This window comes from Rana temporaria, chromosome 1 (assembly GCF_905171775.1).
Source record: "Rana temporaria chromosome 1, aRanTem1.1, whole genome shotgun sequence".
NCBI classification, from domain to species: domain Eukaryota; kingdom Metazoa; phylum Chordata; class Amphibia; order Anura; family Ranidae; genus Rana; species Rana temporaria.
In genome coordinates this window covers 96,776,622-96,801,358 of record NC_053489.1, presented here as the reverse complement: position 1 = coordinate 96,801,358, position 24,737 = coordinate 96,776,622, and the positions used below count along the sequence as shown (strand labels likewise).

At 41.5% G+C, this 24,737-nt stretch overlaps 1 protein-coding gene across 1 annotated transcript in view; it reads right to left on the bottom strand.

The window, feature by feature from the left end:
- Positions 1-1,280: 1,280 nt before the first annotated feature.
- The window catches only part of TBCA (tubulin folding cofactor A), a 46,303-nt gene continuing 22,846 nt past the window's right edge, over positions 1,281-24,737 (bottom strand). Inside the window, exons 2-4 of the mRNA XM_040340844.1 lie at positions 16,964-17,069; positions 7,542-7,628; positions 1,281-2,931 (exon numbers count right to left, since the gene is read on the bottom strand). Of these exons, the coding sequence (XP_040196778.1) occupies positions 2,851-2,931; positions 7,542-7,628; positions 16,964-17,069 (274 nt within the window). The 3' untranslated portion in view covers positions 1,281-2,850. The remainder of the gene's footprint in view (positions 2,932-7,541; positions 7,629-16,963; positions 17,070-24,737) is intronic.

Here is a 24,737-nt window from a genome sequence, read left to right as displayed (position 1 = left end):
CAGTTGTAATTATGTACCTAAAAACTCCCGGAGGGGAGTAATATAATTTTACATAATATAGATCACGGAGTGCCTTGAGAACATCACTAGCAGAGTCTAGTGTCGCACTACAGACCGGCTCTGCATCTTTCTCATGAAGGGGTCTGGGTAGGGCAACTAAGGCAGCAAAGATAAGCCAATCCAGAAAACTGCAAAAGGACAATCTCTTGGCTCTATAGTGAAGGAAGAGACTTGATTGAGGGAAGATGTTGATAAAAAGGATTTTTTTTTTGTTTTCAGAAAAAAGGTCTTAATTCTCTTAGGACACTAGCAAGAAACTTAAGCATGGTGGGAGTGGGTGGGGTTTTGCTGGGTAACAGTTTATTTTGTTGCCAGTGTTACCTTCTCCTGTAGATGTCAGCATAAACCATGCATCTCAGAATTCCTTCAGCACCTGTCACCTAAAACGATTAAATCTTTTTTTGGCACTAAATGTACCTGTGCATGCGTATGGATTGCAAAATGGTCACAGTGGGGGATGGTAGGCACTCGGATCTTTAAAAAAAAAAAAAAAAAAAAAAAAAAAAAAAGACTGCACTGATCTTGTTTAGATTCCTTAAAAAAAAAAAAAAAAAAAAAAAAAAAACATAGGCAAGTACTTGCAGGCACCGTGGACCTTCTGCTCTGTTAACCAAATAAGACCCGGACCATTATGCAGGTTAAGGACCTTGCCCCTTTTTGCGATTCGGCACTGCGTCGCTTTAACTGACAATTGTGTGGTCGTGCAACGTGGCTCCCAAACAAAATTGGCATCCTTTTTTCCCCACAAATAGAGCTTTCTTTTGGTGGTATTTGATTACCTCTGCGGTTTTTATTTTTTGCGCTATAAACAAAAATACAGCGACAATTTTGAAAAAAAAAAAACAATATTTTTTACTTTTTGCTATAATAAATATCCACAGTTTAGTCTTGCGCAAAATTTATAGCGTTTACAATATAGGGGATAGTTTTATTGCATTTTTATTAATAATTTTTTTTTTTACTACTAATGGCGGCAATCAGCGATTTTTTTCGTTACTGCAACATTATTGCGGACACATCCAAAGGACATGAATTTTGTTTGGCCTGGTCAGGAAGTGAATAAATCCTTCTTGGGCTGAAGTGGTTAACCAGGAAGAGGGCCAGCGCTGGACTGAATATAAAAGCGATAGCTGGCAGGCAGAATGATTAAATACTACTTTTTATTGTAGTTCAGCTTCAAGAAGGTACAGAGGAAAAAAAAAAAAGAAGAACAAAAGGTGTAGGTAGGCAAATATTTTATTTCCTAATCGTGTTTAAAGCTGACAGTTTTTATTCAGTCAGGTAGTGTAGAATTGTACATGGTCACACTGTAGCCCCATAAGAAAGACTGAACAAAGTTTGTTGAGCACAAGCAAATGCAACACACGGTGAAGGTATTACAAACGTAATCTATATGAACTTATATGTTCCTAAATAACTATCTGTGGCTGCTTTCTTAGTAAATGATTCTAGACTTGTACTTCAAAGACAGGCTGTTAAAAAGCAATGTTTAGGAGGACCTCCGATTCAAAGAGTACAGCAATGCTGAGCTGGAGAACTGACTGTAGTACAAACATAATGTGATTACAGTCAAATCCAGGCAGCAGAGAAGGTATTTGCATGAGGGATGACAGTGGGACTTGGCCGACATGTTATACTGCTAAAGAGAGAAGACCAAAAGAAAATGCCACAGCTAAAAGTGAACAATGTCTAAACATATCTTCAATTTTATTGCATCACATTTTTTTTTAAAACATTTAAATACTAAAGAACTAATTCAGACCAGATACGTAGTTGGATTTGAGGAAGGAGAGTTCATAATTATATCTTGCTTACAACTGCTGACTTTTGAAAATGTTGGTTGCTTGGCTGTCAAGCTGTCTACTGGCTACAGAGCTCCTTGAGACACCGACCTGAAAAAAACTGTTGCATAGGTGGCGGTGTTCCAGTTTCAGCACACTAGTTAGGAGTCTGACACTAAGTATTAATGGTGGAGAAAAGAGTACCATTTTTTGAATAATGTCAGCCTTTGGATTTTTTTTTTCAGCATGGACTTAACCTAAGCTTAACTCTTTTGCCCCATTCCGGTGATCCATTTATCTAACAAATTAATCCCAGAGTACCACCTGCTCTTTAGCTGCTTCTTGCTTGGGCGACATACAAATTTACCTGCAATCTTCAGTCAACAATTACTACAGATGCTGCTCAAAGACCTGAAGGGGAAAATACTTGGAACAGACTAAGAAAAATCATTCATTGGATCACGTGCAGAGATGAAAACATTTTTTTTTTTTAGCTCCTTTCACACCCTTCCTAAAAGTTCTGAATATGTTATGTTTTTGGAATACAAGGCTATGTGAAAAGTACTGTATACACATGCTCATTAAAACAGAGGGATGACATGTATGGCAAAAAAATAAATACAAAATCAATGGACAACCTCATGCAGTGTTTACCCGAGAATGAGAGAACTCTGGCAAAGGACTTAAGAAAAAAGTTACAGTACAAGCCTAAACACTGGCAATATGTTCCTCTTGTGTAGAAGATGTTAGAAAGCATGGTTTGTTTCATGCAAAACTTTCACTGCAAGAAAAGAATTGTCCCCTCACTACACCAGCAAGAACACTGCAGCATCTTATCATATTATATTATGTAAAGCCATTTATTCTCAACACCCTGAAGCTACAGAACTGGAATCTTAACATGTCCTTATATATTTTTGCAAGTTTATAGAATTGCATTCAGTTTCCCAATTGTCAGATAGGACAGTGGAATGGTATCAAGGCATAACAATGGGGATCTCAAGGGTATTCAGGCTTCTAACTTCACAGAGTCCAGCATGGAACGAGCATCTTTGTATTCTTCTGCCTCTTCCAATTCTTTTTCATTTTCCTAAGAAAAAAAAAAAAAGTATATATTAGTTTTATAATAATTTGAGCAAATATTGTGCAACATAAATAATTATGTCTACCACATTTTTATTCTATAGGTCCTCTAAACTAGTGCCAGGCCATGACCTGTCTGCTGCTGGGTCACGAAGGCTGCACTGTCATATGTGCGGTGGGCGAGCAGAGAAATTACATTTCTCACCGCCCACCCCACATGACCACTTTTCCATTTCTATAAATTTAGGTAAAAAAATAAATAAAAATTTAGCAGTGATGGGAACACTGGACTGCGATTTCAATCCGGTCCCATAGAAGTCTATAGAGCTGAAATTTATACTGCACCAAACTCACACAGGACTCCATTTTTGAACCGGATCACATTTGCATTGCATATAATAAAAAATACATTTAAAAAGTTATTTGGATGAATCACTTACAAATGCTTTGATTTTGGATCACAAATGTTATATGGATTTATTTGGTGTACATGTTTTTAGCTGAGAGATTTATTAGTATTTTTTGGTATGTGTGCAAGTACAGTGTATATACAGTGGATATAAAAGTCTACACACCCCTGTTAAAATGTCCGGCTTCTGTGATGTAAAAAAGAGACAAAGCTGAATCATATTAGAACTTTTTCCTCCTTTAATATGACCTATAAACTCAGTTGAATAACAAACTTAAATCTTTTAGGTTTGAGGGAAGTGTAACAGGATGACCCGTGACACCCAGGGACTTTGTGAGGATGGGGGATACTCCTTTGTCAGCGTCATTGAGTCCGAGTCCACCCTGTGCCCTGTGGCAATGTATTACATGAGATGGGACATTAATAATAGTTCATATTTTGACTCAGTAACAGAGCTTGTCAGTCTCGTTATTGAGGGAATTCTTATGGAATGGATCGGGTCTGCCTGTTGGTTGGAGTGTCGATAAGCTGTCTTGGATGGGATGGAAGGTCGTAACCGTTACAATTGGTGGCAACAGTGGGATAATTCCATCGCTTAAAGGACGGCTACAAGGACACGGGACAATGGAGACGCTGTATGAACGGCTGAAGCTCTCTTCCCTCAAGGTCTTACTGGAGAGCCGGGGCAGATCGGCCTGCAATCGTAAGAGAAGGGACATTATTGCAGAGCTTGTTCAAATGGATAGAGCTGAAAGGCCCAGCATAACAGACAGGACACCCGATGAAGAGTTTTTTGACCGGGCTGTTAGACGTGGACTGGCACAGTATGGACCTAATCCTCCACCGGAGATCATAGACCGGGTTATAGCGGCTGTGGATGCCACTTGGCTACAGCAAAAAGATGCTGCAGCAGCAGCAGCAGAAGTCACAGCAGCACCAACTGAAGAGAGGGGAGAGGTACAGATGCCAGTCACCATGAAAGTGGAGTTCCAGGGAGTCGGGGCAATTGGCCCCTCTCCCCAGCAACAAGCTGTGGTGGTAAAGCATTTACTCCCAGCTGAATCGCTGGCGGCAGGGCAGGATGCTACTGGCTGCTGCACACAACTGCAGCTTGAGCCGACATTGGGGGATGGGACTGTGGTCTCCCCTCAAAGCGACCCAGCAGAAGGGCTGGCAACGGAGCAGAGTGCCACAAGCCTCTGCTCTCACCTAGCAGGAGAGGGAGTTCCTGTGGGAGTGGATGGGACTGTGGTCTCCACTCAAAGCAACCCAGCAGAAGAGCTGGCAACAGAGCAGAGTGCCACAAGCCTCTGCTCTCACCTAGCAGGAGAGGGAGTTCCTGGGGCAGTGGATGGGACTGTGGTCTCCGCTGACACAGCCCCAGAAAATGGTGCGTCACCGAGACAGGAGGATGTCGGCTTGGCTTTGCAAGCATCGGGGGATTTTCACCTACCAGTGGATGGGACTTCAGTCTCCACTGGTATACCCCAGGGATGGGGGCCAGTTGGCCCAGATCCCAAACCACATGATGGACTGAGCCCAGTCACCCTGTCTTCTCTCCAGTGGCTGAAAGGACTCCAGGGAGAAGGGCCAGTCCAGGCCTCTCCCCAGCGGCAGGCAGGTTCTCTGAGAGAGACAGAGGTTGGCAGGGTGAGTAAGGCTCTGTTTGGAGCAATTTATTTGGGGTACGGTATGGATACCAGCATTGGAGGACTGGATCTACTGACTGACTTCGGAGTCAACCCGTTCGGGGTCTCCTCCTGTGTCAGTCTCCCACCGAAAGGGGAGAGATGCAACAGGATGACCCGTGACACCCAGAGACTTTGTGAGGATGGGGGATACTCCTGTGTCAGCGTCATTGATAACTCTTGGGTCTGAGTCCACCCTGTGCCCTTTGGGCATTGGGTGGCAAGTGAATCATAATTCATGTATTGCATGAGATGGGACATTAATAATAGTTCATATTTTGACTCAGTAACAGAGCTTGTCAGTCTCGTTATTGAGGGAATTATTATGGAATGGATCGGGTCTGCCTGTTGGTTGGAGTGTCGATGAGCTGTCTTGGATGGGATGGAAGGTCGTAAACGGTGGTGACCGTTACAGGAAGTAAAAAAAAAAATATGAATATGGTTGCATAAGTGTGCACACCCTAAGGCTACTTTCACACTGGGGCGGTGGGGGCGTTGGTGGTAAAGCGCCGCTATTTTTAGCGGCGCTTTACCATTGTTTGTGAAATGTGAAAGCCTCCGGGCTTTCACATTGGAGTGAAAGGACAGGCTCTTTCAGGGCGCTTTGCAGTCGCTATTTTTAGCGCTATAGCGCCTGCAAAGCACCTCGGTGTGAAAGTAGCCTGAAATAATTTGTAGAAGCACCTTTTGATTTTATTACAGCACTCAGCCTTTTTGGGTCCATCAGCATGGCAAGACTTGCGATATTTGCCCACTCTTTGCAAAAACACTCCAAATCTGTCAGATTGCGAGTGCATCTCATGTGCACAGCCCTCTTCAGATCACCCCACAGATTTACAATGGGATTCAGGTCTGGGCTCTGACTGGGTCATTCCAAAACTTTAATCATCTTCTGGTGAATCGATATCTTTGTTGATTTGGATGTATGCTTTGGGTCGTTTTCATGCTGAAAGATGACGTTCCTCTTCATATGCAGCTTTCTAGCAGCCTGAAGGTTTTGTGCCAATATTGACTGGTATTTGCAACTGTTCATAATTCCCTCTACCTTGACTAAGTCCCCTATACTAGCTGTAGAAAAACAACCCCAAAGCATGATGCTGCCACCACCATACTTCAATGTGGGTATGGTGTTCTTTTGGTGATGTGCAGTGTTTTTGCACCAAACATATCTTGGAATTATGGCCAAAAAGTTAAATCTTTTCATCAGACCTCAACACATTTTCCCTCGTGCTTTTGGGAGATTTCAGATGTGTTTTTTGCAAAATTTAGCTGGGTTTGGATGTTTTTCTTCATAAGAAAAGGCTTCCATCTTGCCACTCTACCCCATAGCCCAGACATATGAAGACTACGGGAGATTGTTGTCACATGTACCACACAGCCAGTACTTGCCAGATATTCCTGCAGCCCCTTTAATGTTGGCCTCTTGTAGGCCTCTTGGCAGCCTCCCTGACCAGTTTTCTTCTCATCAATTTTGGAGGGATGTCCAGTTCTTGGTAATGTCACTGTTGTGCCATATTTTCTCCACTTGTTGACGGTCTTTACTGTGTTCTATGGTATATCTAATGTTTAATTATTTTGTACCCTTCTCCTGACTGATACCCATTAACAATGAGATCCCTCTGATGCTTTGGAAGCTCTCTGTGGACCATGGCTTTTGCTGTAGGATGCGACTAAGAAAATGTCAGGAAAGACCGACTAGAACAGCTGAACTTTATTTGATGTTAATCAGAGGTACTTTAAAATGATGGCAGGTGTGTACAAACTCCTAATTCGGGGTGGGGGCAGTTTTTTAGGTGTTACATGGGTTCATTTGACAGGCAGTCAAGTGGCAATATATTGTCTACTTACCACCTGTTTTACCATGTAAAAACAGCATCACTGCAATGCACATAGAGTGCAGTCCCATTCACCTGGGAGGTATACTTCCAGCCGTGACCACAGAATGTGTACACCCCTAGTTGCTGCCCCTGCAGATAAAGAGGGAGCAGTTGGGGGTAGTAAAAAACAGCTCAACCGCATGATTTTTACCCCTTTCCAACCTCATTTCAGCAAGCCCTTGGTATGCGACTGCATTCAGGGATGTACATTTATTTCAGTGAGCTGCCCTACCTGCAGATTTGCAGGAAAAGAAGTCCCTGACCCTTTTTTTAAATTTGGCCGCTATAAAAACACCCCACGTTTTGCCAAGATGTGTGGTCCCATTAAGAAAGGCACCCAGAAAGAGCAGAGCATTTTCCTGCATGTCAGCGACACGCAGCAACATAAACCTAGCTTTAAACTGGGGTGCCTCGAGAATGAAAATATTTCTCAAGGGTGCCCTGACTGGAAAACACTAACCTAAAACACAGTGTAATGTCTTAGACCACAAATACCACGCCGTGACAAAGGGACCTTTAGTCTTGAATAACAGAGGCCTCCATACAAAACAGCCTTGGTTGGATTCACCCTTTAGGTTTCTTACAAATAGAACCAATGGAATGCTGTAGGATTTTTCCAGACTAGGGCATTACTAGCACTTACTAGAATTTGTGCAAGATCTGTGGATGCTGCTTCTAGCCTACGGCTGCAGTCTGGGATCATCATACGAGATTCCTGCAATACTTCATTCTGAAAACGTAGAAAAATAAATAAAATAAATATTCTACAAAAAAAAACTCATACAAGATTTTTGGTTGAAATAGGACCCTAGATTTTGATTGGTCTACAAATCATGAGCCACACAGAAGACCAATTCACCACCAATAATGTGTGTCAAAGAACATATGTACAAATGTTTAATATCATTGTGCAACACTGTGAATACAATAATCAGATAAATAACAGAAAAACAAACAGAGGGAGACAACAGGAAGTGAGAGGAAATCTACCTCTAGGAAGGGAAATTCATTCCTGTAAGAGTTGCTATGGGGATAACGGTGTCCCCACTGAAGCTTTATCACCAATCTTTGTTTCATAGACAACTGAAGCATTACAAGGGTGTTAACCCTTCCCTATGCTGTCCAAAATGTAAAACATTTTTTTTTGGGCTGGAGTTATATTATAAAAGTGTACCTGTTCCAACTTGCATACAAATTCAACTTAACAAACCTACAGAACCGATCTTGTTTGTAACCCAGAGACTACCTGTACCTGTCAATTCCTTATCATAGGGTACAGTACAGGACATAGGGCTTATATTTATAGGCCACGGGTTATATGAAGGCTACCTTCAGCTGATTGGACACTTGACAAAAACACTTTCTAGGGGCACCTCTAGAGTGCATATATTTATCCCTGCCTTGCATGTTAGGCTCCATTTTTTTTAGCAAGCAATAAGTAATGATTAGGACAGAGAGGCCTGTGTTCTGTACTAAACTCTAAGGTAACTAATTTACAAGCAAGTAAAAACTCCCATTATCCCAATCACCCAAATATGCAGGGTGTTTGCCCTGCCCGAATGCCCTGCAATACACTGTGCGCTGCACAGTGCATTCTGCGCCCCGATTGGGCAAAGCTTTGCCCCAATCAGGGCACAGTAAAAGTCGGTTGTTACAGAGCGGGCCAGAGAAGCTGTCCTTAACAACCGATGAGCTGTCAATGGGCTTCCCTGCTGACAGCTGAATAAAACATTTGCCAGTAAAAAAAACAAAAAAAAAAAAAAAACACAGTTGCGCCCCCCCCCCCCCCCCATCCATACCAGACCAGACCCTTATTTGAGCATGCAGCCTGGCACGTCAAAAGAGGGGGAGGGGGCAAACAAGTGCATCAGAATCTGGAAGACCCCTTTCTCAAAAAAAAAAAAATAAAAAAAAAAAAAAAAAAAGAGAAAAGGTGTCCCCCCAGATGTAAATCCATCACCAATCAGCCCAGGGTTGTGTGGAAGAGACTACCCTGCCCCAAAGTGAGGAAACCCTACTGAAATCAGAAGCAAAATAAAACAAAAAAAATCCATAGGCTAGTCAGGGCTCCATTCTTGCAATAAATAGAAATATTAGGTGTGGGACAAGTATCAAACAACTCTACCCATGGTCCCCACATTTTATTGGCTTTAGGAGGGCAACCCCATGCCTCATCTGCATGTTTATAAATAGGCAAAACCTGGTTAATCAAATGTTTTCATTGATTAGGGGCACAACTATAGAATACTGCAATACAACTGTTTTCCTGGCATAAAACAAGAGAAACCGTAAAAACTGCTTCCGATAGGAACTTAGGTCAATTTCCTCCAGTATCCCTAGCAAACACCATTTTTGATTACGCACATTGGGAAGGTCAAAGTTCGTAGCTACAAGCTGGGTAGGTTTTTTTTTTTGCCTGCGACACCATTTCGAAAGAGTTAGCCTCTTTTTTTTCTGCATTTATCAGGTCATGGATTTTGCTTTAAGTAAATACAGTGCTAGCACTTTTTTTTTTTTTTTACTTTTATTCAAAATCATTTAACTAGGAAACAAAGTGTACCATATATTCAGCACATTGTTAAAAACAGATTTTGGAGAGCAGGTCATAAAATCACACAGCATAGATGTTCACCCTGCCAGGCGCCAAAAACTCTGTCTGTGCTCTGAAAAGTTTACTTAAAATAAACGTTTTGCGCTGTTTTACCATGGAGCAGCTCCATCCGGAATGGGATCAGCTGGCTGTATACAAATCACCCGCATCTTTCAGTTAATAAAGAAATACTGTGCTGAGATAATATCACATTGAGATAATTGCCGCATGAAAAAAAAATGTTATTGAGTATATTGATCATGTGGTGAGACCCCGGTAGGAGGCTTTAAGCAAAGAAGGAAGAGAAAGAAAATGAAAAGCAGGAAAACAGCAGGTTTGTATTTGGATGCTTATCATGCATAAAAAGTTATTACTTATCACTGCATTTCATTTTAGGAGAGATGATGTTCTCACCATGTGGCTGGGAGAAAAATTACTAAACTGGAACCCCACTGAATGTGAACATTTTTCCTGCCTACATACTCTTAAATTATGTTTTGTGCAAATCCTTATGCAAAGGACAAAAAGGAAGAAATATATGCTTGCTGTTCACCATCACCTTCAACTAGAGATGCTGTATGATACAGCGGCATATATCCAGACATAAACTTGGGAAAAACTCAGTGTGGATGGTGTTGTGGAGATTTTATGTAATATGTATTGTCATAGTGTCGCCCAGTGTTAGTACTCCTGCAGCCCGCTCTACAGAGCTGACTGGGGAAGACTGACGCTGGTTGAGTGCCGTCTGGTAGTGGAAAACTACTTGAGGTTGGAGAGAGGCGTTTGCAGAGTGGGGATATGTCCGCCAGCGAAAGGGCCCCTGTGCATTGCACAGACATTCGTCTGGGGGGGATATGTTCGCTATGCAAGGACATTATCGGTTGTAGGCAGATGTATGCTCTTGTCTCTGCTGTGTGTCTGATCAGCACCTCAAGACTCGTAGCATACACCTGCAGATAGCCTCCCATCTCCCATCCACAAGGAACGATAGTATAATCCGGGTATGCGTTGTTCTCTGAAACAACACAGAATAGGGATTCCTATCAGTGGAAATACGGGAGTCTTTAAGTTGTTATGGTCAGAGACGGAGTACATGTTTGAAAGCCATGTGGCTTCTTTTGTTTAGCTTCCAGGTACAGGAAAAACATGCATGGACCCAGTCTCTGCTCAGACATGCCCATAGGAATCCTTTAGCCATTATTCATTGGTTGTTTGTATTAACTCGTCCTGTTAGAAGGCTTTCCTATTAGGTCATTTCCTGTGTGGAGGTCATATCCTGTAATGTCACTTCCCATGGAGTGACATTACATGGCTGCTGGAGCGATCACTTTCTGTTTGTCAATGCTTTTGTGATTTACGAATAAAAAGCCAAGCACACTGGTCGATGGGGCAGTCATGTCGATGGAGCCGAGAACGTAAGCTACAGTGATGTCCGTTTACTTGGGAAAATACGGGAAATAGAATGATAGGCAAGATGCATTATATCATTAGACAAAATGTGTGCTTATTAGCACAGGAGATATGGTGTGTGCGCGTGCATAGCGTACAGCCAAATTTCCCTAACAATGGTATTATTGCAAAAAACAACAACACACATCTGAATAATAACGGGGGTGGGGAGCCCGTAAAATGTAACACGGATATGTTTTTTTCTGCATTTTTACCTTGCAAGGAGAAAAAAAAAAAAAACACACACACACACGAAAACAGTTTCCCTTTAAATCCCATGGGACTCTTCACACCCCTGCATTACAGGTGCAGTGCTTTTTGAAAACTGCACCAAAAACGCAGCTTCCCATTCAAATGAATGGAAATCGCAGTAGAAATGCACCGCAATTTGCGTTTTTAAGCCAAATGTCCATTTTTCACAGGTGCAGGCAGCGGAAAAAATGCACCATTGAAACGCACAGGAAATGCATCTGAAACACAGTGAAATTGCTGTAAAAACACATCTGTGTTTTTACCACAATTTTTCTACAGAGCAGTGTGAAAGGGCCCTTAACCACTTCAATACCACTGTGCGCTTAAGAACGGCAGAGTGGTGAACGTGTATTTCTGGAGTACCTTTTTTAAACAGCACGTCAGAAAACACAAGCGGGCAGTCAGTACACCCTTGGATGGCTGTGATCTCAGCTATCATCAGATGGCTCAGATCCAATCTACAGAGCTGATAAAAGTGGCTCTGTACCTCGTAAATCGCTGTGATGACCAATCAACCAACAATTACAGCTCCATACAAAACTCAATTTGCTTACAGTGCTGCATTAGCAAGTCATTTTTTGTCAAATTCTCAAAGCACTGAAAACTGAAAAATGGTCTGGTAATTAAGGGGTATTAGAGGCTAGTATTCAAGTGGTTAAAGCCCCATACAGGGCTGCTATTAAAATGTACCTATGCATTGCCCCTGCCCCTTTACCTTGTGGTTAAAATGCTTGTTTAGTCAAGGGCAATGGTCTCCAAACAGCGGCCCGGGAGCCAAATGTTTTCCTGCGCTTGCCTTCATCCAGCCCGTGGGGTACTATTCCTTCTGCTAATACCAACTGTGGGGCATTATTCCCCCCCACTGACACAAATTATAGGGCATTGTTCCTCCCACTGACACCAACAAGGGGGCACAATTCCTCCCACTGATGATAGGGAACCATTTTCCCCACTAATAGCAATGATGGGGCACTATTCCTTCCTGTGATTGCTACTGACCAAAGGCACTGTCAGTTATTTGTTACTCCCAACTGAAGCCAGGACATTTTCTACTCCCACTGGCAACAGTCCAGCCCCCATAATCTAGAGCATGGGTGCTCAACCTGTGGCTCTCCAGCTGTTGCAAAACTACAATTCCCATAATGCCTCAGCCTTTGGGAGACATGCTTGTACCTGTCAGCGGCTTGCAATGCCTCATGGGAATTGTAGTTCCGCAACAGCTGGAGAGCCACAGGTTGAGCACCCATGATCTAGAGCATGGGTGCTCAACCTGTGGCTCTCCAGCTGTTGCGGAACTACAATTCCCATGAGGCATTGCAAGCCGCTGACAGGTACAAGCATGTCTCCCAAAGGCTGAGGCATTATGGGAATTGTAGTTTTGCAACAGCTGGAGAGCCACAGGTTGAGCACCCATGATCTAGAGGGAAAGGAATAAGGAGGAACTCGTACCTTTACTCCCGCAAGCTTCCCCCTGCTATATGGCCGGTCCACGGAAGTCAGTTCTATTCACGGTTGGCCTGGTTGCAACTCCGCAGCATCCTCATGTACAGTGCAGGAACAGATGTAATAACAACCATGTGATTGCCACCAATACTACACTATGGCTCTGCTGCACATAGACTAGGCACAAGAAACTGGTGCCCTGGACAATAAAAAAAACAAAAGTTGTACCAATAGGTAAGCCTATAAGGCTTGCCTATCGGTACAGTAAATATCTCCTAAACGTGTGCAGTTTAGAAGATATTTACCTTGTACTGCGCCCTCTGTGACATTTCTTCACTAGCGAGTGCCGTGACTGGTGGCTCCTGCATGCATGCACGGGAGTGACGTCAAGCGACTTCAGCCAGCCACAGAGCCGAGTCCGTGGCCCCGGCAGGAAGATGGGCGAACATGGATTCACCCTTCAGCGGGGACAGCGCAGACTTCGTTTGCAGGTGTCACATATGTGCTAGTATGCAATGCATACTAGCACATTATGCTTTTACTTTGCAGGGAACAAAAAAGAAAGTAAAACCCATCAGATCTCGCTTTCTCTGAATGAAACACGGATTACTTTTAATCACTTCCTACCTATATCCAAAAAGATTTTGGCCCTAGAAAGACTATGAGCCCCAGCTAGAGGTTTAAAGAACGTCTGCATCCTTTCTAGCCATTTTGCACAAACAAAATGACTGTCCCTGGATTTCACTTCTATGGTACCCAAGCTTTGCCTTCTCTGAAAACTGTATTCTAGTTCAAAGCATCAGCATCGTCCGTAAATGTATTTAAATATAGGTTAAACCTTCACCTGGCTATGTGGCACTTGAGGACAAATAATTACCCTCTTCCTTCAGTAAGTGGCTTTGATACAAACAACTGCTATTACCCTACAGGGCATATAGACTGTTCTGGGTCCGATGGTAAAAGCTCCTTATAAAAGGTTCAAGGTTGATACTTTTCAAACACAGGGCTTCAGTTCTATAATCCTATGTGTCACTACTCACTGTATGAATGCAAAGGGAACAACCTATTATTCCTTAGGCACTTGATGCAGAAGCAGATCTAGCACCTGTGTAAAAAATCTCAAAACTGTGATAAGGTGCCTGTCTATGGAAGCAATCCTAATGAATAGTGACTGCAGTGTCGGCACCCACAGACTCTAGTTTGTACTTACTGTAACACAGCACATCATGAAGCAAAATTGATGCCTCTGTGATAGCTTGTATGTATTGAGTCATTTGGCAGGATAAATCCTATCCTAGGAGCAATCAGAATGTCCCGCCGCACTCCCAAGAATAACAAAGACTGCATACATGGGACCCTTTTCAGTCTTTTTTTTGTGACAAAACGTCAACACTTGGACAATAAAAAAAATTCCAGGAAATGACAACTTCAAATCGTGCCATTGGTTTAGTCACTTAGACTATATGCGACACTATGTTACAAACTGAAGTTCTGTCTTGAATCGCTAAGCTTGTATCAATAAGCAGAAATGTTGTGAAAGTAAAAAACAGCAAATTCATCCCTGTTCCATTGAGTTATAATTTTATAGAATAAGATTAGTTATATTAGTTGTAATAATTCAAGTTTTAAAAGCTTGCGTGGGTTTTTTTTATGTTAATTGTACATAATTAGAAAACTGCACATACAGTGCCTTGAAGAACTATTCATACCCCTTGAAATTTTCCACATTTTGACATGTTACAACCAAAAAAATATTTTATGTGATAGACCAACACAAAGTGTCACATAATTGTGAAGTGGAAGGAAAAATGATAAATGGTTTTCAATATTTTTTTACAAATATGTGAAAAGTGTGGCGTGCATTTATATTCAGCCACCCTGAGTCAATACTTTGTAGAACCACCTTTCCCTGCAATTACAGCTGCAAGTCATTTTGTCTCTACCAGCTTTGCACATATAGGAGAGTGAATTCTTTACAAATTAGCTCAAGCTCTGTCAGATAGGATGGAGAGCATCTGAACAGAAATTTTCCTAGTCTTGTGACAGATTCTCATCTGCATTTAGGTCTGGACTTTGACTGGGCCATTCTAATACATGAATATGCTTTTAAACCATTCAATTGTAGCTCTGGCTGTATTTTTAGGGTTGTTCTGCTGGAAGGTGAATCTTCACCCAGTCTCAAGTCTTTTTCAGACTCTTTACAGGTTTTCTTCCAATATTTCCCTGTATTTGGCTCCATCCATCTTCCCATCAACTCTGAGCAGCTTCACTGTCCCTGCTGAAGAAAAGCATCCCCACATGATGCTGCCACCACAATGCTTCACGGTGGGGATAGTGTGTTCAGGGTGATGTGCAGTGTTAGAGTTTTCTGCCCACACACACACACACACACACACACAGTTTAGCTTTTAGGCCAAAAGGTTCAATTTTGGTCTCATCTGACCAGAGCGCCTTCTTCCACGTGTTTTCTGTGTCCCCCTCATGGCTTCTCGCAAACAGGACTTCTTATGGCTTTTAACAATGGCTTTCTTCTTGCCACTCTTCCATAAAGGGCAGATTTGTGGAGTGCACGACTAAGATGTCCTGTGGACAGATTCTCCCACCTGAGCTATGGATCTCTGCAGCTCCTCTGATTAATGTTCTCCTTGCCCAGCCTGTCAGTTTAGGTGGATGGCCATGTCTTGGTAGGTTTGCAGTTGTGCCATACTCTTTCCATTTTAGGATGATGGATTGAACAGTGCTTTGCGAGATGTTCAAAAGCTTGGGATATTTTTTTTATAACCCAATACTGCTTTAAAACTTCTACACAACTTACACACAGGTGGACTCTATTTACTAATTAGGTGACTTCGGAAGACAATTGGTTCCACTAAATTTTAGTTAGGGGTATCAGAGTGAGCCCTGGTTCACACTGCTGCGTTTTTGACAAATCAGCGGCATTTCCCGGCAGACACCGTTCTAAAATCGGTGCAACGCCGTTTCTGTACTACTTTTTGCGATTTTGGGCCACGAATTACATTGACATCTGTGTAGAAACCTGCACAGATGTCTCTGTAATCGCAGCCCGAAATCGGGACTGCCAGCAGAAGTGAAATCGTGCGCAGCTCAGTGTGAACCTGGGCTGAGGGCCAGTTCACACTGCTGCGATGTCAGAGATCGGATGTGATACGCACCGCACTGAAAATCACATGCGATCTCTGTGCGACGCGATTTCAGCCATAAAGATTGCATGGCTGAATTTACATCAAACTCGCACAGGACCCTTTTTGGCCACAGCAGAATCGGATCACATGGGTGTTCACACCCATGCGATCCGATTCCTGTCCGAGTTTGCAGATCGCACTGTGATATGCAAACGGATTTGGGGGTGTCATTTACTTTTAACTGACACTCCCAGCAGTTTGCATAGGGCAGTGTGGACTGCCGCCGGAAAACATGCGATGCGGGAACCGGCAGTGGATTCGCAGGGTTCCCGCATCCCAGCAGTGTGAACCGGCCCTAAAGGGGGCTGAATACAAATGCACCACACTTTTCAAATATTTTTTGTAAAAACAATTGAAAACCATTTATCATTTTCCTTCCACTTCACAATTATGTGCCACTTTGTGTTGGTCTATCCCAGTAAAATACATTTACATTTTTGGTTGTAACATGACAAAATGTGGACTGTATGTTCACAATTACACATCTGAGTATAAAGGTTTCATAAAATAAAGAACTGGAACAGTAACAGTGCAGTTATAATGGTAAGGGCGGGTTCACACTACCGGCAGAGAAATAGTGATCACAGCTGGGAAGTGGTTCCCTGCGTTTTTTTACAACACAAAACTCAGTTTCCTCCTTTTATTCCTAAACTTTAACGGAATGTCACTTTGTGTATTGCAGCTCAGCTGCCGTGCATAGAAACACAAACATGCAGATAGCTGCGGGGTAGCATGGAAAAATGCAATGTGCGCATTCTTCCACACCATTATGTTCCACAGTGTGTAAGTGCAAACGGGGCACACAGAAAACCATTGTTTTTAGTGTGCCTTTGTTGCAGAGATTTTTCTTCCATAGAAAAACACAGCTCTCTGCTATAGTGTGAACCTTTTTCTAAGGCTGGGGAGGTCACCCCAAACTTAATGCAAGAGTAGAACACCATAGGTCCCAAATTTTATGAAATTTTGGGGAATAGTTCCTTTTCTTTTATATATAACTTTTTCATAAGGGATAATATGGTCAACCATTAATTTCCACTGGGATACAGTAGGGAAGGATGGACTCATCCATTTAATAGTAAAAAGCCATGAAGTTTCTCATATTCTTCATCTAGTATACCAAATACTTGCCTGCTTTTTAAGGACGTATTCATCTTCTCCTGCAGTCTTCATCCGTTCTACCTTTTCTTCTTGCTGTTTGGCTTCTTTTTCATACATAACTTTATCTTTATACAATCTGTAAATGATGGAGAGGCAGTTATTACATTTTATGTAAAGAATACTGCATGGAGAAAGATCTGCCCATGTAAGGCCCACCTTTACACGTTATGCGTGAAATGCTTCTGCAAATTAGCTCTTTTAAGACAGTAAAAATAACAAAAAAGGATAGGATGCCTACTAAGCAAATTACAAAATGAATGCAACATTTAAAGCCTGTTGTAGAAGGCCTTTCCTTCTTTAAAGGAGTTGTAAAGGAAAATGTTTTTTTCACCTTAATTCAATCTATGCATTAAGGCGAATAAACATCTGATGCTGTATATATTATACATACACACACACACACACACATTATATATATATATATATATATATATATATATATATATATATATATATATATATATATATATATATATATATAAAAAACAACAATTGAAACTCAAAATGATTTGTTCCACAACCATTTATTCATAAGTCCTTCATAGCAATGTGACCAGGTTGTGAAACCATACAATGTCCATCCACTAATGGAAGCCTCCACAAGGGGATTAGAAGCAAAATCATGCAGGAGCTACAGAGTATAAAAGAGGAGAGGAGCCTCTAAGTGTAGCAATATGTTGCTAAATGCTGTACCTTCATTAAATGTAACTATATTGCTACACTTAGAGGCGCCTCTCTTCTCTTATACTCAGTTGTGACATGACACTACTTGTATATCAAGATATTGCTGGTATATCAAGTCAAAATGTATTTAAAAAAAAAGTTGCTTTTCTTGCAAAACGCTTTCAAACCAAGGTTTTACATGTACAGCATGTCCACGTGTCCCTACCTCAGCTCCCATGCCAGACAATCTTAACGGGTCTGGTACCGTGCTCACATCTATACAGTTGTGACGAGTATTTATAGGTTTAGTTATCTTGTTCTGTATATTTATATTATTCTACTACACAATTATACCATATGGTTATGTCTCTGCATTCGCCCCTGAAGAGTTGGTAAATCCCAAAGAAACGCATCGGGCATACATAGATGCATGATGTTCATATAGATGATTTTATGTTTTTTATACTTTTACTCCCAGATTCTCATTACACTATCAAGCCCCTCCAGTGGTTCATGTTGTGCAGGACTTGTCGTTACTCCACGATATGCCAAGTACCATGGTGTTGTTATTATGCATATGTAATTTGTAGCATGTTTATGCGATTTTGTGGATGCAATTTTTGTCATTCAGTATGCTTTATATTATATCACAAGGCATAATAAAATGCTCTTTGCTAAGACTGCTTTTTGTTATACACCTCTCAGTGTAAGTCCTCAACCAACTCCCCCCTTTTGTGTTGGAACCTAATTAAGCAATACTGTATACCTTATATGCTTACTCCGCATGGTGATTGGCCTCATTTAAAGTCCCGCTGACCAAAGTCTTTCCTGTACATGGTACAGCAGGCACACATCAATAACATGAAGTGTTGGGGTAACAAACACTTTAACCCGCCCTATAAACAGAACTTCATCTCCTCTTATACTTGGTGGTTGGTCGGACACCCATGTTGGGTGTACAAATTGATGTTAAAAAAAAAAAAAAAAAAAATACAGTTTGCATGCTATTTTTTTCCAATCAGTTTATGTGATGAACTGACCACGCTTGTGTGAAAGGACCCCAACTGTTACAAATACAGAGGAAAGTTGGATGGAATGAGTATTTTCATCAACTGCTCTGACTATCCAGCCCACTGGCTCAAGTGAAGGCACCCAACCTGAGATGAAGCTCTTTTCTTTCTCACAAGGTCAACATCAAATGAACATGATATGTCTGAATGCACAAAACTAAAGCCGACAAGGCTTCATTGTTAATATCACATCTCTACTCCAAAATAAAACAATAAGAACAAAAATAAATACAAAACCAGACGATTCCTGCTTATAAGATCATGAAGAAATGACTACTGGCAGACAGAATGACCTGACACAACTGGAAGACCATTTGAGAAAAATTATTTTACGCCCTGTTAAATCAGTCAAGTTTCTTCCATTAGAGTTCAATCGCTGGCAATGGAAGTTTATGCCTCCTCAATTCTGAGAGAGACATTCAGGAGATAGTAGAGAGAATTCACAACGATGGACTGACGCGTTACCGTCAAAAGACTTTCGGGGCCTCTGTTGTGTAACAAAAAAGCCAAGCTAAAATACAAAAATAATACAGATCATTGTGACCAAGGTTTGTTGTTCATGTTTTTTTGTAGCAAGTTTGACGGGAAATTACAGAGACCGCAAGTTGACAATGAAGACATCATTAATCCAAATTTCATAAGTCAATTGAAAAATGTTTGAAAAAAAAAAAAAAAAATTAAATACAAGATGACAGTTAAGTTTATTGAGCTTTACAGTCAAAACCAAAATTTCAGTAATACAAAATAGTAGTTCATGAAATGAGTGAAGAAGAATCTTGGCGCTATACTCGCCTTCATTATAGAGCTGTCCCCATATACTACTAATTTTCTGCTGCTAGATACCTGCGACTGGACATTCAAGAAAAGCAGCACATGGGTGAGCTTTCCTCTCTGTCAATCTGGCCTTTCCTCCCATCAGCAAATTGTGTCAGAGAGGAAGAACCAGCACAAGAAGTTGGTAAATTCATATGCTAACTCTGAGCTTTGCTGTACAGGGACTGTTACTAATGCCTAGACAATATAATGCCCTGATTGGGGTGAACTAAAAAGTTAACCAAGGGTTAATAAAAGGTTAAATAGGAATATATTTTATGTAAAAAAAAAAATTAACTTTATCCCAGGGCCTGACAAAATGTACTTCGAATCTAGGAGCTAGCTACAAAAGATTTAGGAGCTAGTTTGTGCACATGCGTGGCAATATTAAACATGTGCATTGCAATCAACGTTCTCAAACGTAGGCGCCCCAATGCATGTCTCCCCTGTGCTCCACTGAATGTAATGGCCAGAAAAAATGTCAACAGGGACCCAGAAGTTACATCATATACGTTGCTTCCAGGTCAGGAACAAGATGGGGAGGAGAATGGATGTGTCCTCTCTCCTCCATCCCCTCTACCCTGCATAGCCCGCTGTGCCGGTCCCGGGCACGCAGGGTCACTTTACTCAGATACACCTGAATGCTTCCACCTGATGAGTGAGCACTGCCGATTGCCCGCAGCAGGGCTAAACGTAGGCAAACTTCCTGCCCAGCACCCATAACTGCATTTCCTGGCATCAGGCGATATAACTTGTGTACCCCTGGCAACAGTGAATGGGCTGACAAAAGGCACAGGCGCCAGGATGAAATTTCTAGCTGCCATGGCGTACTGCAGTACTGTCAATGTGTAGGGACAGCTAAGAGAGCCACCGGTATTTTGGCAAGTCCAGCAACACTACAAAAATATGCGCTCTCACCTTTTCTTTATACATGGACATTCCAATCACCCCGTGGGGCCCAATGGCCTTTAGAGAGCTTCCTCTACTTCAGAGCTATAAACTGCCTTCAGAATTATGTCCAGCACTTCTCCAATAATTCTATAGCCAGAAGAGCCTGCACTAGGTGTATGACAAACACAGTGATTGTCGGTGAAGAAGTTCCCACTTCCTGTGACAATTCGGCATACAATAAAGTGGAGGAGGAAAAATTAAGCAGGTCCTACAGTAAGTTTTAAGACATTAAAAGCAGAATTCGATTTCCAAAAGAAAAATAGCTGACAGGTAGGATTTTTATGACCAACGATACCCAATTGGTAATCCCTTCTACCTGCCTGTCAGAGTTTGTTTACAATGAGCCACTCATAAGCAGCTCAGCATACAATTATGGCATGGCTCTGTGCCATGGCAATGTGACACCTGTGCAAGAGTGACGTCATAGTGGCCCAGCCAATCAAGTGGCTGCAGAGTCAGAATCCAAAAGGAATAGCAGGAGAAGATGGCACTGCTCACCACAAATGGAAGTACTAAAAGCACAGAGCTGGAAGGGATCACAAGCCATGTTAGTATGTCATATTGTGGTGTGCATAGTATCACATTATGGGCAAAATCTCTGGGGGCCCAAATTTCATGTTTTTTTGCATGGGTTTATTTACATTTTAATTTAGCTCCTCAAAAATATATATTTAGAGAGGGTCACAGTAAAAAAGATAGAAATTTGGAAAATATTTTATATTTACTACACATGCGGCTTTGCTATCTAGCTAGCATCTAAAAGCTGTGGTTCTTAAAAGCAATTGTAAACCGCTACTGGTTAAAATAAATAATAATAAATTAAAACTCCCCCCCCCCCCAAAAAAAAATGCCTGTAAGGTATTTGTATAGTGTGCTAGTATGCATCGCATACTAGCACAATATGAAATACATCGCTTAGAACAGTGGTTCCCACTGAAAAGGCTGACCTTTTCCCGCGGTCTTTCTTCCAAGTTCACGCTCTCAGGCTGTGCGACTGGCCAAAAACACGATTACCTCACTCCCTGCGCGGAAGCCCTTGGTTTCAGCACGAAGCTCTGAAGTTCCGGCAAGGTATGCCAGACCTTCAGAATGCATGCACAAGTGATGTCACTGGCTGCATATCTCCTAAATGGTGCATGCTTAGGAGATAAATCACTTTACCTAAAAAGATAAGCCTTATTATGGGCTTACCTGAAGGTAAGAATAACAAAGCAGCAGACTTTACTCCGTTTTAAAGTCCACCTTTTAGTAACATGTTACATCTATATCCAGGGTGTAACTTGTTACAAAAGCACCTGCCCACACCGACCCCAATATCCAGTTATGACACCAGGCGGAGGTCCTCTTCCCACATTCACCATCATAATTCAAAAGCAGCATGGTCATGCAAGGTCCTGCCCACACAGCCATGTCCATTCATTCACAAAGTCATGTGAATGAACTACAATACAAGTACTATCTGCCACAGCGGCAGATGATTTGTAGTTCTCAATGAACTGCGAGAGCGCTGTGAGCACTCTTGTAGTTCATCTATCCTCAAGGACTTCTGTAAAGGCTGCCATGTAACAAGCTGTACCAAGAGTATGCAGGAGCCCAGTATTGCACCCATGATCTGCTGATCACAGGTGCAAATCTTAACAGGCTCCTAGGAAGAAAAAAAAAAATGCACCTTTTTTGCAAGTGAACTTATCCTTTAACCTGAGACCTCAAGTACAGGTAATGTTTTCAGGATTTCATTCAATTGCACGAGTGCTTTTAAATCAATGTCAATGGCTTGGTATTTATGACAGTTATTGTATCCAAGGGGGTACCTTGAGACTGAGGTTGGGAACCACTGATCTGACATTATAAAAAGGAGCAAATAAAGTTGCAATACATTTACATATCTGGTCCATAGAAAATTACCATCTCAACACCCTTCATTTTTTTTAACCACCACTAGATTATGTTAAACAGTCTTTATCTGTTGCGTCATTAACCACTTAAGGACCGGACCAATATGCTGCTAAATGACCCAAGGGGTTTTTACAATTCAGCACTGCGTCGCTTTAACAGACAATTGCGCGGTCGTGCGATGTGGATCCCAAACAAAATTGGCGTCCTTTTTTTCCCACAAATAGAGCTTTCATTTGGTGGTATTTGATCACCTCTGCGTTTTTTTATTTTTTGCGCTATAAACAAAAATAGAGCGACAATTTTGAAAAAATAATATTTTTTACTTTTTGCTATAATAAATATCCCCCAAAAATATATAAAAAAAATTTTTCCTCAGTTTAGGCCGATACGTATTCTACCTATTTTTGGTAAAAAAAACAAACAAAAAAAAAAACGCAATAAGCGTTTATCGGTTGGTTTGCGCAAAATTTATAGCGTTTACAAAATAGGGGATAGTTTTATTGCATTTTTATAAAAAAACATTTTTTACTACTTATGGCGGCGATCAGTAATTTTTTTCGTGACTGCGACATTATGGCGGACACTTCGGATAAATTTTTGGGACCATTGTCATTTTCACAGCAAAAAATGCATTTAAATTGCATTGTTTATTGTGAAAATGACAGTTGCAGTTTGGGAGTTAACCACAGGGGGCGCTGAAGGAGTTTCGTTTCACCTAGTGTATGTTTACAACTGTAGGGGGTGTGGCTGTAGGTGTGACATCATCGATCGTGTCTCCCTATAAAAGGGATCACACGATCGATGTAGCCGCCACAGTGAAGAACGGGGAAGCCGCATTTACACACGGCTCTCCCTGTTCTTCAGCTCCGGGGACCGATCGCTGCACTCCAGCGGCGATCGGGTCCGTGGGACCCACGGTCCCGGAGCTTCGGACCGGGTCGCGGGAATGCGCCCACGGCTGGGTACTAGTACAGGACGTACCTGTACGTACATGTGCCCAGCCGTGCCATTCTGCCGACGTATATGTGCAGGAGGCGGTCCGGAAGTGGTTAAGAAAGGTCAGGTAGGGAGCAGAAGCATAGGTTACACCGTCAAAACACTTGGTCTCGTCTGTGACCAGCTTTACATTATTAGTACATATGATTGTATTGAATGCTTATAAAAGTGCCAGGCCTACCTTTGCCAAACATCCTATTTATCCTTTATGGATAAAAGCTCAACCTGTGCCCGGAAAGCATGTACTGCATTTTAGGTATATATATTTTTATGTGATATGACAGTAGAACAATATAGCACAATTTTTTCAGGAAAAGACAGAAGAGTAGAATGATAATAACAGCTCAGTCTCCTTTATTACTACAAAGAGATTGCTTGCTGCAATCACAGCCTTATATTTAGCATCTGTCATATCTAAAGGCAATCGTACTTCATTGTAGCTGCTGGGAACCTTTTTCTTGGATGGATCTGGATACTCAATTCTCTTATTTCCAGCAAATGGAGAGTAGAATCCATTAGCCTATCACTTTGTCTTATGTGTCAGAGCATTTTACACAAGAATCAAAACACTAGCCAAGTAAGAAGCCTATAGGAAAGGCACATTCTCTATGACAGAAGAGAATAAATGAATAGAGTGCTCCACTCAAAATATGACATGGTCTTTCATAATAAGGAGATCTGTAATCAACAGTGAGAAAAAGCACAAAATAGCAAATGCAACATCAACTTCACAAGATAGCATCAAACATAATTGACAGACATATTTGATATGAGCAATGAAGCAAGTAACATACGTGTATGGCAAGGCAGCTGAATTTCCACAATGTCCCTACAGAAAGGTTGTGAACACAGGAAATGTATATCTTTTTATTCTGAATCCATTGCAGAACAAAATATACAATGCAAACCAGATTTATTGGCACACACGGATACGTTTGAGAACACTCCATTATGTTTGTTGTGTGTTCTCATTCACACAGTATAACAAACATTAGTAAAAAACGTTCTTACCTTTCTAATGTTTCTTCAAGGTCTATACATGGGATTCTATAGGCAACTTGTTTTTTTTTTTTTTTTAGAAGTGCAATAACTTGAATCAAGGGATAGGGGGTTACATCTACCCCAGGATTGCATGTTTTTTGTTCTCCAGACAGGCTAGTGACAATGTTTGCAAAATAGGATCCTCTCTTTTTAGAGGCCTCAATAAGACCTATTTATTTTATCGCTTGATATCAAAAAGGCCTTTGACTCCCTATCCTGGCCATTATTATATATATATTTTTTTATTATATTTTTGGTAAGTCAAGGTGTGGACCACAATTTTGCTCTTGGATGTCTACCCTTTGTATCACCAC